The sequence below is a fragment of the Marmota monax genome, unplaced genomic scaffold, assembly GCF_021218885.2.
Source record: "Marmota monax isolate L192 unplaced genomic scaffold, Marmota_monax_Labrador192_F-V1.1 WCK01_AAM20220418_F8-fsc00001, whole genome shotgun sequence".
Lineage (NCBI taxonomy): Eukaryota > Metazoa > Chordata > Mammalia > Rodentia > Sciuridae > Marmota > Marmota monax.
The window spans coordinates 60,746,005-60,762,230 of record NW_026693777.1 but is presented as its reverse complement, the minus strand read 5'-3'; the positions used below and the strand labels follow the sequence as shown (position 1 = coordinate 60,762,230).

At 35.7% G+C, this 16,226-nt stretch overlaps 1 protein-coding gene across 2 annotated transcripts in view; it reads left to right on the top strand.

Annotated features, from left to right (window-relative positions):
* Rora (RAR related orphan receptor A) overlaps window positions 1-15,819 on the top strand; it is a 675,937-nt gene extending 660,118 nt beyond the window's left edge. For both annotated transcript variants that reach the window (XM_046460899.2, XM_046460900.2), the window contains 5 exons: window positions 916-1,048; window positions 1,705-1,812; window positions 3,174-3,284; window positions 4,126-4,238; window positions 6,393-15,819. In XM_046460899.2, the coding sequence (XP_046316855.1) occupies window positions 916-1,048; window positions 1,705-1,812; window positions 3,174-3,284; window positions 4,126-4,238; window positions 6,393-6,557 (630 nt within the window). In that variant the 3' untranslated portion in view covers window positions 6,558-15,819. The remainder of the gene's footprint in view (window positions 1-915; window positions 1,049-1,704; window positions 1,813-3,173; window positions 3,285-4,125; window positions 4,239-6,392) is intronic.
* The last annotated feature ends 407 nt before the right edge of the window (window positions 15,820-16,226 follow it).

The window sequence follows — 16,226 nt, the reverse complement described above, 5'->3', positions numbered from 1 at the left end:
GGACAGGTTGGAGAGTAGCAGTGAGTTGCTTTGTTAGCTATTGAGGTTGCAGGTAACCCCAATAGCCAAAGCTGCAGAGCAGAAGCTAGAAATAAGTAAGAAACAGCAAGACATATGAAACAGGATTTCAGAGTCAGAGATGCTTAGATTTGGGTCCAGCCCACACATCTACTTTGAAACCTCTGTGAGCTTTCATGTCATGTCTGGACAAAAGAAAAAAATTCTTATGAAAATGCTGAGACATGGATGTCATAAAGCATCTAGCTTATAGTGGGTATACAACAAATTTTCTTTACTCCCCTCTCCCTCCTTTCCCTCCAAAAAGTGTTATTAAATGGGAGGGGAGGGGAGGGGGGATAGTAGAGGATAGGAAAGGTAGCAGAATACAACAGTTACTAATAGGGCATTATGTAAAAATGTGGATGTGTAACCGATGTGATTCTGCAATCTGTATTTGGGGTAAAATTGGGAGTTCATAACCAACTTGAATCTAATGTATGAAATATGATATGTCAAGAGCTTTGTAATGTTTTGAACAACCAATAAAAAAAAAGTGTTATTAAATTTCCCAAGGAAAAACAATTGCCTAAAAGAAGATCCTACTTTGCTATTCTGTGACCCAAGGCTAAAGCAGTAGCATGTGTTACTTCCCTGACTTCTTTTCAGCTTTTCTGCTCCAAACGTTCATAACATCTTGTCCTTATCCCATTGCCACCAAAAAGGTAAGAGGAATCAGAGGAGGCAGGAGGGACATGGAAGCAATCCTTACAACCCGAATTACTGGGCAACTGTTTATTGTTCCATCCTCTAGCCTTTCTGACTCCATTTCCACAGAAGGATTTTATAAAATAGGAACAAATCCCTTGTGCCAAGGAGACTGGGTAACCTGTATGTTAATGTTTTCCTCTTGAACAGCAGCGGGAGGTGATGTGGCAATTGTGTGCCATCAAAATCACAGAAGCTATACAGTATGTGGTGGAGTTTGCCAAACGCATTGATGGATTTATGGAGCTGTGTCAAAACGATCAAATTGTGCTTCTAAAAGCAGGTATGCGCTTTGCAAGTGAATTTTGATGTCTCTCCCTAACCTGCTTTCACCCGCTTGTTAAAGAAATGCTTGGTAAGGAAGGTGTCGAGAGCACTTTTTCTCCAGTGGTAATAGCTCAGGTTTTTCTTAGCAGAAACTGAGTTCTTTTTAAAGGTTTTTGAGCTGTGTTCAGGAAACATTCCTTCCATTTTGTTTTTCCTCTGGGTGAGAAGATGAAATTGAAGAAAGCCTGCATTCCCACATTTTCCGTCACCTGCATTTTGTGTACCTACCAGGTCCCAAGGCTATGTTTTTAGGAAGGGGCTTGTGGAACTCAGAGAATCTCCCTGGTTTTGCTGGTTTGTTTTGATACATATGAATAAGTGCTTTCCTAGCAACTATGAGACTCTGTATCGCAAGGTAGAAGTGTGCCAAGGAAGACATTTGTAAATTAGTCCTCATTTCAGTTAAACAGCTCAGCTTCTGCAGAAAGTCTTTGCGTAGGAATAAGCTCTGCTGTCTCAGAGAGACAGCAAGCTGATGTATCTGAGCCAAAGAGCTACACTGCACACAACACCCCCTGTGCTGTCTCTGTCTCAGAAAGCATCTCTACATTAGCACCTTAGAAACAGACTCCTCTAGATCAGATGACCTGAACCCATCCTGCCTCTGCTTAGGTTCTCTAGAAGTGGTGTTCATCAGGATGTGCCGTGCCTTTGACTCTCAGAACAACACCGTGTACTTTGATGGGAAGTATGCCAGCCCCGATGTCTTCAAATCCTTAGGTAAGAAAATCTCAGGGTGCCCTGTGTCTAAATTAGGACTAAAGGATATGTGGGTTAGGTGGAAGCTCTGGTGGAAACAAACAAACAAAAAAAAAATGGAAACGGATTGCCTGGAAACCAAAATTGGAGGATGTTTGTCACTATAGAAAAGTTACACACTTTCAAGTGCTTTTTGTCCCTATTATATATATAAAGATCTAGAGTTTATCTAGTTGATAATCGAAGTGACTTATAGTGTATGTCTGTCCTTCTAGTTCCCCTTCCAGGTTGTAAGGAACCACATTTGCAGGGGATGTAGCATTCAGATTACTTAGACAATATGATTCAATACATAAAATCACGCAGAGAATACAAACATAAGTCCTCCCAAACCTCAGAACAACAACCATCAATGGAAGGAAATGCATATATCAAAGAAATAGGATTAATGAAACTGTGCTGTATGCTTTACAAATAAGTTATTTTGGATTTCTATGATTTAAATGTAATTTAGTCATTAAGAAAAATTAAAAGGTATCTAAAATATATTGTTAAATGATTTTTTTAAAGCTGTATAACAAAAGGTGTTTTTAGTTAAGTGTAATACATCCTGTTCCCATTTAAGTATATACACAAAATAAGCAAATCTGAAAGCATAGACACCAAATGTAACCAATCTTATGGACTATAATTTAAAGAGACTCTCATATTGTGTTTTCAGCTTAGTTAAATAGTTGTAATAGTTTTACCACTAGAATGTGTCATTGGTTAACATTTTTAAGGGTGTTCTCTATAATACAGAGTTGAAAACATAAATGATTCAATTTAACATTTTAGTTAGATTGTAGCCATTAGATCTCACTTAAAATATGGATTGTGAAGTCAGGTAGCCTAACTTGGAATCTCAGGCTATCCTTCCTACCTGTGTGACCCTCAGGTACATTACTTATCTCTGCAAGTTTCAGTTTCCTCACCTCTGAAATGGGGATCTAGGGCTGTTTTGAGCTATGAGGAAATCCAAAGAAATCTCTTAGAGCAGTGCATGACATATTAATCACACAAAATTCAGCCAAAGTTGACTCTCATTATTTTGAATGATAATATTGATGGTGGTAGTTGATGATGATGGTGTTGGTAGTAATGGTGATGGTGGTGGTGATGGTAGTGACTGGGGCGATGATGGTAGTATAGCAGTGTGGGTGGTAGTAGTGACCGTGATGATGTTGGCTAAAATTTTTCTTTTAAGATTTCAAACTATTAAACTGGAAATATTATTACTATCCTCTCTGATCTTCAACTACTTGATCTCTCTTAACTTTCTTCCATATTTTTCCCTAGGATGACAACCAAAATCCTAAACTGTCTTTATTTTATTCTTGCAGGCTGTGAAGACTTTATTAGCTTTGTGTTTGAATTTGGAAAGAGTTTATGTTCTATGCACCTGACTGAAGATGAAATTGCATTATTTTCTGCGTTTGTACTGATGTCGGCAGGTAAGATAGCCAAATAAAAATAAAATGGTTTTTAAATGGTCTAGATAAAGAATTTTTACAATGTGCATAACTTTCATTGGCTATTGATATTTGAGAGGGTCCCAAGAGCAGCTCCATGTACTTTTTGAAAAAGATCTTATAATTTTTAAAAAGAGAATTGAATAAAACACAGGCAAAAATTAACCTCCAGAAGTGCTGCGTGTGGTAGGACAGGGTATTCTTTAACACCAGCTCCAAAATGACATGTCTATTTTAAGACACTCTACCTTTTATTAAATCCATTTGTTTGTCCTCCGTGAGTTTATCTGATTTTAATCTATGTTTTCAACCAGTACTGGCCTCTTGGGGACAATCACTTTTGCATATTTACTACTTTCTATTTGGAATTCCTACACCAATAGACTTTATCCTAAATATAATTCATTTGGAATTCTGTTGACACTTTTAGTTGCCCTGGATTATAAGACAATTTTCATATTTTACAAAAAGTCTAGCAATATCGATATGGATATTTCATCCAGAAGTACAATTATTACAAAGGGACCATGGTGGTTTTATTTGCAGTCACATGAGTATGACCTTAAATTCAAACGGCTATACTTTGGAAGGTGAAGATCCTTCCTTCCTTTAAATATCAGTAAAATTGGAAAAGTTTAACATTCTGTTTTATAACTGCCACAGATCACTTTTCCACTCCTTTAGGAGTGAGTTTGGAAGAGGACCTAAAACTGGCCTCTGCGTCTCTAAATATGCATCATAGCATCATCATCTCTATCTGGAGTCAGGAGGAAAGCACTCATTGGAGAAATGAAACTAAAAAGTACCATTTTCTTACGTTTAGATCGCTCATGGCTACAGGAAAAGGTAAAAATTGAAAAACTGCAACAGAAAATTCAGCTAGCTCTTCAACACGTTCTACAGAAGAATCACCGAGAAGATGGAATACTAACAAAGGTGAGAGCCAAAGGGTTCTACTTGGCATGGCCTAAATTATCCTTTGGCACAGATCATGCTGCCAGCTGCTCTTATAAGTCATATGAACAACCCCAAAAAGCATCAGCATGCCACAAACTACTAAAAGAAAAATAATCTCCATGAAAAATTCTGTTGAGCCTGGTGCAGTGGTACATACTTATAATCCCAGCAGCTCTGGAGGCTGAGGCAAGAAGGATCATGAGTTTAAAACAGCCTCAGCAACTAAGTGAGGCCCTAAGCAACTTAGTGAGACCCTGTCTCTAAATAATAAATTTAAAAAGGGCTGGTGATGTTGCTCAGTGGTTAAGTGCCCCCTGGGTTCAATCCCTGGTACCAAAAAAAAAAAGAAAAAGAAAAGAAAAGAAAATTCTGTTGAGCCAAAAGTCATTACCCAGGTTGAATCTATTTATTATATTGAAAACACAGTGTTCTATAATAATAGGGCAATTATAGGAAAATAGATTTTTTAAAAAAAAATTTTTAAAGAGAGAGAGAGAGAAAAATTTTTTTAATATTTATGTTTTAGTTTTCAGTGGACACAACATCTTTATTTTATTTTTATGTGGTGCTGAGGATCAAACCCAGCACCCCGTGCATGCCAGGCGAGCATGCTACCACTTGAGCCACATCCCCAGCTCAGAAAATAGATTTTTTAAGAATCAAATCATTTAGGAAATCCTTCTCCTGTTCCATCAAAGTTGGGCATAAAGCAGAGTTAACATTCTGCATTGATATAAATTAGAAAAAGAATCTTTGAATTTAGAAGAAGGAAGAAGTTATAAAGGACTAAAAGAGTCAGGATAATCATATATTCTAATATAATCAAAAGTAAATGGCTTTTATATTATTTTCTTTATCAATTTCCTATCACTATCTTGTATTCAAAGCATTACGGTTCCTTCCTTCCTTCCTTCCTTCCTTCCTTCCTTCCTTCCTTCCTTCCTTCCTTCCTTTCTTTCATGCTAGAAATCACCTCAGGTACCCCAGGCAAGTACTCTACCACTGAGCCATGTCCCCAGCCCAGGTTTCACTTTTAGTAATTATCTTTCACAATAAAAATATAGTAAGGATACCAATTTTAAATGCTAATAGCCTTCAGTGTTAGTGCTAGTTGTGTGTTTTTGATCTTAGAAGACGCTGCTCTATTCATTCTTAGAATATGTGTTTTATTACTGGAAAGGACGATTTGAACAATTTTGTTTTATTTTTCTCTTTGACTCAGTTTCTTTTCTCCTGATAGCCAAATTAGGTGAAAGGGGAAGTTGGGAGTGAATTGCTGTTTTGTTTTTTATCTTTGTACCTGTTGAATGAGTGACTAGAACAGGACTGGGGAATGGAAGGGTGAGGAGCTGTCAGGAGCTTCTCACTCTCTGTTCCATCTTCTTACCCAGATGCAAGGGCACCTAACACAGAAAACATATGCTGATATTCATCCTAGAAAGAATTATTCTGGGCTGAAATCACAAGCTTTTGCCTTTGAATAGAGCCTTAGAGTTTAAGAGTAGTTGTGCAGATCATGTTATTACACTCAACTGGTAAATGGTCAATCAGGGCACTTCTCACTATTCTGACTCTTCTTTTGCTTAGACCCAGAATAGCTCTGTTGTAAGGAAAGATATTTATTCAGAAGAAACTTGCCCCTGAAAATGACTAGTGCTAGTTCTTCATACAATATGTAAGGAATGCCCTCATCTCTAGCTGCAGTGCCCTGACTACCCAGGATTGACTGTTCCTCCACTTCTCCATCACTGGACCTCTTCTTTTTCTGCAGTGGTAGAAGGCAGAGTTTGGGACAGTAGAGCAGAAAGTATCCTCCCTGATCCTGAGTAGGGAGGAGGCAAGAACCTGGGGTTCTATCTGGATTCTGCCATTGATAAGTAGAGCCATCTTCTGCTTATGAATACTGTCTCAGGTTAAATGATTCATTTTCAAAAAGGCATTCAGTGTATTACTAGCCTACTAGGTTATGACTATATCATCATTTATTTTTAACCAATTCTCTATTACTGGATGTTTAAGTTGCTTCAAGTATGTATTTCCATCATACACAGTGTTGTAAAGATGGTCCAGATTCCTCGTTCTCCATTCTCATGCCTGTCCTCTCCTGACGTCATCTCCTTTCTCTACTTACAGTTAATATGCAAGGTGTCTACATTAAGAGCCTTATGTGGACGACATACGGAAAAGCTAATGGCATTTAAAGCAATATACCCAGACATTGTGCGACTTCATTTTCCTCCATTATACAAGGAGTTGTTCACTTCAGAATTTGAGCCAGCAATGCAAATTGATGGGTAAATGTATCACCTAAGCACTTCTAGAATGTCTGAAGTACAAACATGAAAAAGAAAACAAAACAAAACAAAAAAAATTAACCAAGACACTTTCTATGGCCCTGCACAGCCCTGGAGCGCCAACACACTGCACATCTTTTGGTGATCGGGGTCAGGCAAAGGAGGGGAGACAATGAAAACAAATAAAAGTTGAACTTGTTTTTCTCATGCATATGATTTCCATTATGCCTACAGATATGGACCCTTTTTTTGTCTCGACTTCTTGAGCGTTGACCTCTGTTTACAGCAGAAGGAGGGTACTAAAGTCGGAGGATGTCCTTTTCTTGTAGCTCACTGCCCACAGACTTTCAACAGAGTCGCCAATCTGTCAGTTACAGCAGAGAGTCCAGCAATAATCGGTGACTGGTGTGCATAGCGGAGGTTGCGGCATTACTTTGCACAACTTGCTCTTTGTTTGATGAAGGAAGTTTTTATTTTCTCACCGATTATTGCCAGTCAGCAGGATGGCATGAAAAGGGTCCATAGCACTAGCAACAATAGCATTATAATATATTACAGGGTAAATGGGCATGAAGACTATATATAGCTAAAAGAGATATTGTTTATATATTGTTTTAATTAATATAAAATGTAGTTACTGGTGTAGCTTTTCCTGTTGAATTGATAAGGCACTTTCATTTTGCACCTTTTTCTTTAAATTAAATGCTAGCGTGTTCACTGTCGTGTCGCATGTGCACCAGAAACACAAGTTTAACTGAGAAGGCTTGGAAGGTACGTCGGGAGGTATTTATGCTGCTGTTTACAAAATTACTTTTAAAAGACTGGCTGGTCATATCTAGAAATCAACATGTTGGCGTTTTTCCCCCCCACATGTGATTTTGGCATTAGAAACAGAACTCTCCCTAATTTATACTTTGCTCTTTGGTAAGCTCAAGGATAGATGTGTTTATGCTTCATACAAAGTTGAATGATTGATTGGTGCTGTGGACTTAAACCATCAAATTTTTTAGAACAAAGAAAGCTTTTCAAAATGCCACCTTTGGGTGGCAGGGGGAGGGGAGGCTCATTTTACACAGTTTAGTCAAAACTATGGACTCGGACTCAACTTGGAATTCTAACTGTTATAGAACAAAGTCAGCAACTAGAATATTGTGTTGTAATCTACATTTTTATGTGAAGAAGGACCCAAAGATTATATCTGGAGCAGATGCACATTCCCCATGTGAGGACAGGAAACCTTCTTTGAATGTTTATGTTCTTGGTATAATCCAGGAATCCTAAGAGTTCATCTCAGAGTGAGTTGATTCTAGACTAGTTGTCCCCAGATGCCACTATTCTAGAATATTGCTCTCCATATTTGGTAGGGAATACATAGGAGGGTGAGGGAGGCCTACCATGTTCCTCTTATTTAAATAGTAAATATTTTAAGCCTTTAAAGTCAAGTCGAGGCTAGCTGCAAACATTTACTCTTGTATTTATCTTCACTAGAAAACTGTGGACTGTAATTTATTTTATTGAATATTTAGAAGATTGTTTGGTTTTAGTTTTCAGGTGAGAAATATTGAGTTATTTTTGTTAAATTTTGTAGATTTCTTTTTTTTTCTTTATATCTTTCTTTTTCAGTAAGCCCCAGTGGGGGGGAGAGGAAGGAATAGTTTGATGCACAAGTGTGCATATTTTAAAAACAAGTGACCTTTTAGTAATGTGGGCATTTAGAAGATGATTTTGGTCACATTAGGGATGGGGTTCAAAGACCATGTTGGTAAGGAAAAAGGAATATCTTCCAGGGTGTAAAGATGGGAGTCCAAGAAGCCCTCTACACCCAAGAGCCTCCTCTGCCATAGGATCCCTCCAGAGTTTTCTGCAAGAATTTGCAGCCCCTGATATTGAGCTGGATTACCAGGGCTGGCTTCCCAGAGCACTTCATTGTTTTTAACTCCAACTTTCTGGCTTGTTTCCTGAGGCACTTGGAAAAGGGGAAGCAGTTATTTATGCAGAAGTGTGTATGAAGCCTAAATAACATCCTTTTTTTTTTTTCAAAAATATAGTAAGGGTTTAACCATAAATAGAAGATGAGAGTAATATTTACTTAAATTTCTTACAGGCATATAAAATTTTATGTGAGTGTTTATATAAAGAGGTTAATTGTTGGCATATAGTATTTATATTTGGGCAAGAAGGGTTAAATCAAACATTTATTTAAGTAAACATAGTTCCTTTAAAGATTAATAGTATTTATACTCTGAAAAGAGTACCAAGCTTAGTTCAGTTATTTATTTGTCCATTATCTTTTCTATTACTTCTCCTTCGGGGAGAAAATGGTGGTGTGGTTTGTGGGGTGCGGAGATTTTTTTTTTTATTCATAGTCACTAAATTTGGGGATGGTTTTAGTAAAGTATATTAACTTCTTTTTAACCAAAGCTTTCTGAATATGACCAGCCTCAGGTGCTAGCGCATTAAAGAGCAACTAAACCTAATTCCAGTGTCCATTTGTGAATAAGAAGAGCTAATTGAACTTCTCTAAGGGTGAGAGAGAAAGTAATGATGAACTTCAAAGAAATTCCTTTTCCCAGAAAGGATTTTGCATGCACCTAATGCCAAAAAAGAAAAAAAAAAGAAAGAAGAAGAAAGAAAGAAAATGATGCTCTAATCTTAGTAATAGTTATGCCATGGTGACATTGCTTTTATAGTAAACCAAGACAGAGAAAGAAGATGCTGCTTCTAGGTGTTTCTGAAAGAAAAGCAGGAGGTGGGCTGTCAGAGCAAAGTTCACAGACCATGTAGGAAAAGAATACTAGAGACAGAGACGTGCCCAGAGAAATTGAGGGAACAACTGACTAAAATTTGGATCTAAGTTGGGATCTGAAGTTAAACAATAAATGCAGTTGAAAGAAATAGAGTCCCAGAAAATGATGTGAAAACCTTTGCATTTTAATTTTCTTCTTTATCATAAAAACACCTGCATGGTGACACAAAATACTGGGTGATACCTGAATAATTATTCTTAATAATTTATATAAATAAAGTTTCTTAAACTTAAATGTCCAATAGCCTTTTAAAGATTAGAACCACATTGTCATCAACTTGGCTGCTATAACGCCATTATCTAATCTTTTGACATAAGATAAATGAGGCTTTTGTACAAAGCCAGAATACTTTTTGTTACAATGGTGTCCAGATGATCATATTATATTGTGAAAAACACTGGTCTTGGTCACAATGAGATCAAAAGTGCAGATGAAAGTGCTTTTTGGACAGTTTGAAAATTGTGTTAAAGATATGGATGTTTTGTAAGTGTTCAACATCCTAATTTCTGTTAAAGTTTGGGTTTCTTTTTTTCTTTTTTTTTTTTAAGTCTTCAGCATCCTAATTCACCCTTCCTAACGTAAAGAAAACATGACCTAAGACACTGCTTCTAAGTTTGGTTGTTCTTTATAGTGTGGATACCCAGATCTCTGTGAGCGTATGGGGGTGGGCTGAGGGTCAGGGGAGGAAGGAGTGTGTGTGTGTGTGTGTATGAGTGTGTGTGTGTGTGTGTGTACCCACGCGCCTGTGTGTGTGTGTGATTGGAGTACATATGATGTGCTTGTGTCGGACAGCTTCTAGGCTACTAAGTGTCAATGGAAAAAGAAAATGTATTCAAAATACTTAAATCAAAACTAGAGGATGGAAAAAAAAAAGATTTATTCTATACAAAGCCTTGTCTGGACCACTTTAGAGAGACTTCTATTTTTTTAACCCTTCTATAAATATTTGATGGCACTTGAAATATTCCTGCAATAAAATGTGATTTGTGTAAAGAAAAAAAAAGATTTTGTAATGTGAAACAAAGAAAGAAAGTAATGTAATTTTCTAAAAAAAAAAATACAAACAAACAAACTTTGTATTATTTTCTTGATGGAATTTGTCTATCTGTCTTTGGAAAACTTTTTATTTCATTGAATGTGCCATAGTAGAAATAATGTGTTTTTAGTTTTAGAACTAAGGAATAGCTAGCTGTTTGTGTTCCGACATTCCAAAATGCAAAACAACTTAGCAGAACCCTTAGTGGGAAGGTCTGTGAGCTTCTTTCGTTGTTGCTTTTTTGCACATGTTCTTCATCCCTCTCTAGTGCAATATGTACATAGAGCACTTGCGGGTGTACCTTGATCCCTCAGGGAAAAATACATATTTGTACAGTTTTTTGGGTTTTGTTTTGTTTTGTTTTTCTTTTGTTTTTGGCTAAGGAATGTCGATCGAATCACTTGTTATTGTTGAGGGGCAGCCAGATAATAATCCTAAAGCCACTGTTTCAAACATTGATTGTTTAAATCATGTGTCCTTCCAGCGCTATTATTTTAAGATAATAATAATATAATAATAATAATAAAGTTATTTTCTGACAGTTCTTTGTGCTGATTGGTGAAAAACAAAAGGGTAAATAAGCACCTTATGATTGACTTACTGTGAATGACAATCCATCTTGATATCAAGGATAGAAGCCCTTTCATTTTGGAGTTGGGGTTAAGAGTCAGAAACAATGTGCTCAGGGATCTTCTAAAACTCTTAAAACAGGGTGGCCAGTACTACTGGGACAAATTGTGTTTTTTATTATTAATAATAATGATAATAATACTATCCCTCCAAGGCACAAGTGAACTGTATAGAACTGCATGTATGTGTAAACTCTTCACTACCGTCTCATTTTGTTGAGTTCAAAACTTATGTGTTCTTCAGTTTTGTGTGCTTAAAAACACTGAATAACTTCCAAAGCAGTGAAAAGTTATGCCAGTGTGTGCAAAAGAAAAAATAATCAATAATACACCAACACAGAACATCATTCAAAGTGAAGACCTTACATATTCCATTTACCATTTCCCTAATAATTAAAATATGCATGATGTGTGTGTGTGTGTGTGTGTGTGTGTGTGTGAGTATTGCATTGCATGCTTTAAACTATTTCAAATTCTGTATGTTATGGATAAAAAAAAAAATTAAACCAGTGTTAAGACCTGCCTATCAGTACAGTGAGATGGGTGAAGATAAAACACAATTGTTTGTTTTAAAGCCAGCAAATAAATGTTGTTTTCACTATGTTTTTCTCTAGAAGCAAACCAAAAATCCCTTTATGTAAAATGTTCTTACTTTCATATTTGTAGTTTATATCTGATGAATTAATACAGAAGCTAATGTTTAAAGACAAATCAAACCCTGCCTGTAGGACAGCAACTTGATCTAGATTTTAGAGTTACATGCTACATTTGTTAAATAACCATTTTGTTCTCATAATTCCCTTATACTAGTCTCCATAAAGTCAGAGAGGCTCAATGTAATTGTTGACTCTGACTCTTCTACCGGTGGAATACACATTCAGCAGATTTACAGATTTTCTTACTACCACAGAAAATCATATTTTAGGGAAACATGTCTGTCAGATGTCAGATACCTTTACCTGGTTGGTTTTAACAATAAAGAACATGGAAAATGGCAGTAATTTCCTTCTTCTCATCTCCAGATACACACACACACACACACACATGCACACACACACACGCACACACACACACTCATACTCACAGGTTCCTGACTTTTTTACATAACATGTAACTGCCACTTCTTACCTCTAAAGTTATGATACAGAACTCCATGAAGGCAACTTTGTACTATGGATCACATTATGTGCCCCAAATGCAATTGCAACAGTCAATCTTGATCTATTGTGAGAAGTCTATAATACAGGTCTTCATTTTGTCCCTAAACACTAGTATATAAAGAGGCTCTGCCAGATTGATTACAGCACCCCTTTTATTGCTGTTTATTTTTAAGAGACAAGGCTCACTAGCAGTGTCTCCCAAAGCAATTGGTTTCACTTTTGGGTCTGTTTGCTTATTTGTGTGTATAAGTGGAATCAGTTTTGTCAGACTTTCAGAATAATTTTAAAAATAATCCAGAAGCCTGGCTTCATAACAAGGAGCCATTGTAGAAGGCAGGAATCTCCATGTTCAACCACACCCTCAGATCTTAGAGCAATAAGTACATTCTGTCATTTATTTGCTTACAAATGAATGACAGAATATTCAGTCCAAATAGCAGCAAACTTTTTTCAGTGATGCAACATAACATGGAGTCTTGTATAGAGAAAGAGAATATGAATGTTTTAAATGGATGCCTAGAGAATCTGTGTTTGCTATTTACATTTGATGTGCTTTGCCACATTATCAGTACCACACTTTTTTCTTCAATCCTCCTAGGAGCTAATGAAAGATAGCTTGCTGCACATGCCATGAGTTTGTTCCCTAAGAACAACAGAATCCTCTTTGGTGTTCATGCATGATTCCTGTCTCACTCATTTTTACTTTAATGTGGATGAATAGTATTTCTAGGAAGCTGATTATCATTGAACAGATTGCATATGTAAATGCAGATAATTCTTGAGCAATATAGTGAAAATGATTTCACACACAAAAAAATCCGTATGTACTGTATACATCTTCCTGAATCCAAAATTCTCTTATCCACAATGGTTTGGAATCTCATATAAAACAGTGGTAAATGTTTAAACATTAGGACATTAGCTGGCTGCTTCTTTAAATGTACCTGTATTGTCTGCCTGCTCCTTTTCTGGAGATGTGTTTTTGTATTGGATGTTTGGGCCAATGGGAGGCTTCAAGCTACAACATATTTTCCCAGTTTAAATATATTTAACATATGACAAACCCCAGACAAGGCTTTTAATATGTATAAAGAACTGCAGTGTTAGGTGGTTTATTTGCAAACCGTTTTCAATGTTGTCCATTTTTATGGCACCTTTAACAATATTCTTGTTTCCAAAGTACAAAAAAATAGGTTAAATAATCTAGCCATAACTGAATGTCAAGCAATAAAACAAATGACTTTTTGTGCATAGACTTAAAAAATACAAATTTTAGACATCTGCATGTAAATGCAATCTCTTGTTTACTGCTTTCTTCAACTTGAGCAATTGATTCCTTATTTACTATTAACTTAAGAACTTGTAATGGCCTGTAAACATTTTCTCTCTTACTCTTCTTTCAAATTTACCTTCGTCCCTGCTTTTGAGTCATAATATTTAATGTTGTTCTGCACATCTCTATACAGTTAACTTTTTGGCTTTCATTCTGTATAGATAAGAAAATGTTATATTATAAACAGCCTACTCAGTGCAAATATTTATCTGTTTATCAAATCCACAATATGCTGTATAATACTGGTTTTACTATATAATCTATTTTAGACATAGCTGTTTAGAACTAGAGTGTGCTATTTTTGTGTTTTTCTGATGTGTGGTGCTAGATAAGTTACTTTTGTGAACAAACAAAAAAATCCCTTTTATTCCTAGACAATACCACCTTTGGGTCTTGTTAATTTCACTGAGTATAACTATATATTTGTATATATATACATATATATATATATATATCTACCTGTGCCCAACTGGCAACTGTATCAGAGTGCTGGATTTGGGACATGCTTTTCTCTTTAAATACATAATATCATTATATAAATTATTCTAGAGTGTATTTAATTAGGATAAAATTACTTCCTTAGTATGGATATTTGACATATATAGGTGAATTTGTTTACAAATATGGACATATGAAAATTATTAGCATTGACTTTATGTTTGCTACTTGGCTTTACACCATATCTCCTGAGCTGAAAATTATTTGCCAGGCCTTTGAGATCCCAAAGAAACACTCTAATTTAATGGAATAAGTCATTTTTTTTCTTACTAAGGAATTGTATTATTGGCATCTGACAGAGTTATATCCTTAACTCCTATTATAGATAATAAGCACTTACATAAAATATTCATGGTGGTTTGATGACAGACTAAACCCTCCTGAGTTGTGAGAAGTATGGACACACTCCCCTGTAGAAAACAAGTCAGACAGCAAATTTGACAAGAGATATTCTGCTTTAATATGATCTCAACCAGTTCCATGAACTGAGTAAAAGGACCTTCATTTTCAAAGTCATTTAATATTGAGCTTCACCTATACTCCAGAGATCTATTGGCATTGTTAAAAATCAGTATATCAAATATCTAACTAAGGATGTAGTTAGCCTTATTAAATATTGATTAGAATTGTTCTGTAATATTACTGAATTTGTAAGATCTTTAGCAAAGATTTTTGAGCAATTTATAAATATAGAGCAAATGTTTCTGTTTACTGCACTTTTTGTAACTGAAGGTGATAAATTCTCAAGCCATGATTAAGTGGCTCCCATGCACTGCATATTTACCCACCTTTCTAGACATTTTCCATTTCTATGGAAGAGTTGCTATTACCTTAATTATAAATACAAATTGTGTGGTTAATGAAAGCTAATGCTAATAGTTAACCTTTAAAAGTGAATTGGCTACAGTTTAGGGAGAAATCTCTTTTAATACAAATCATGGCATTCCTTAACTGTCTCACTTGAAAAGAGATTGAAACTTTTTTTTTTAAGCATCATTTAGCATCCAAGCTTCCCTAGGGTAGAGATTGTATCTCTTCATGCCTACACAATGGCCAGCACATGTCAGCATTTGATAATTGTTAAATGACAAGTGTATCTCAAATAAAACTTTTTTCCTGGGTTGTTCTGGCAAATTTATAAAAGTATACCAAGCCTTATGGTTAACATTTTCTTCCACAACTAAGTATAAAAAGCCACATTTAAAAATACCACATGAAATGCTGATTCTAATTGTGTGTAGGTCTTGAGGGTTAAGCACACAAATTTCACAAAACTCTGTGAGTAATCAACTCAGCCTTCTGTACATATACATACAAGTTTGGAAACAGTAATACTGTACCTATAAATATATGCTGTCTGTTTTGTGTACAGTATGTAAAAACTCCTTTTCTGCCACACTAAAAATGCAAGCCATTTATGGGAATCCTAAAAAGTAGTATTGAACTAAACCTTTGCTAATGATCTTTATTAGAGGATCATCCAACTTCTCACTTACATTGGGTTTTCTTTTCAATTCACTCTTTACAGTAGTCTGCTTATTTCCAGCTGTTTATTTTATTGAGTCCTGAATTTAAAAAAAAATATTTTGATTCATTTTGTAAATACGAGCTGTAAAAAAAGAGAGATTTAATGTTGTCTTTTAAATACTCCAATTTTCATTCTAATATGAATGTTGTTATATTGTACTTAGAAACTGTACCTTTAATATTACATTACCTTTATTAAAAGTGCATTGAACACATCAATTTTAGATGTGCTTTATGTACTGTTATCCTATAATAAAACTTCAGCTTCTAATGGAATATGTGCCTTGTTTTTCTTATTTTTCTTTGGTCATTGAGTGGTATTATACATCATTTTTCAGCATACATCATGTCTCTAATGAATGACCTACTACTGAACTTTCACAGCCAAAGTATGAACGACAGACCAGCAACATTGGAATCATATGTAATGTTTTTAGAATTGCAGAATCCCCACCATCAACTTCGACTCAGCAAATCAGAATCTGCATTTTTGTTTAAAAAAAAATCCAGATTAGCCAGGCATATTAGCGCATGCCTGAAATCCCATCAGCTCCAGAGGCTGAAGCAGGAGGATAATGAGTTCAAAGCCAGCCTCAGTAATTTAGCAAGGACCTAAACAACTCAGGGAAAATCCTGTCTCTCAATAAAATACAAAAAGGGCTGGGATGTGGCTCAGTGGTTAA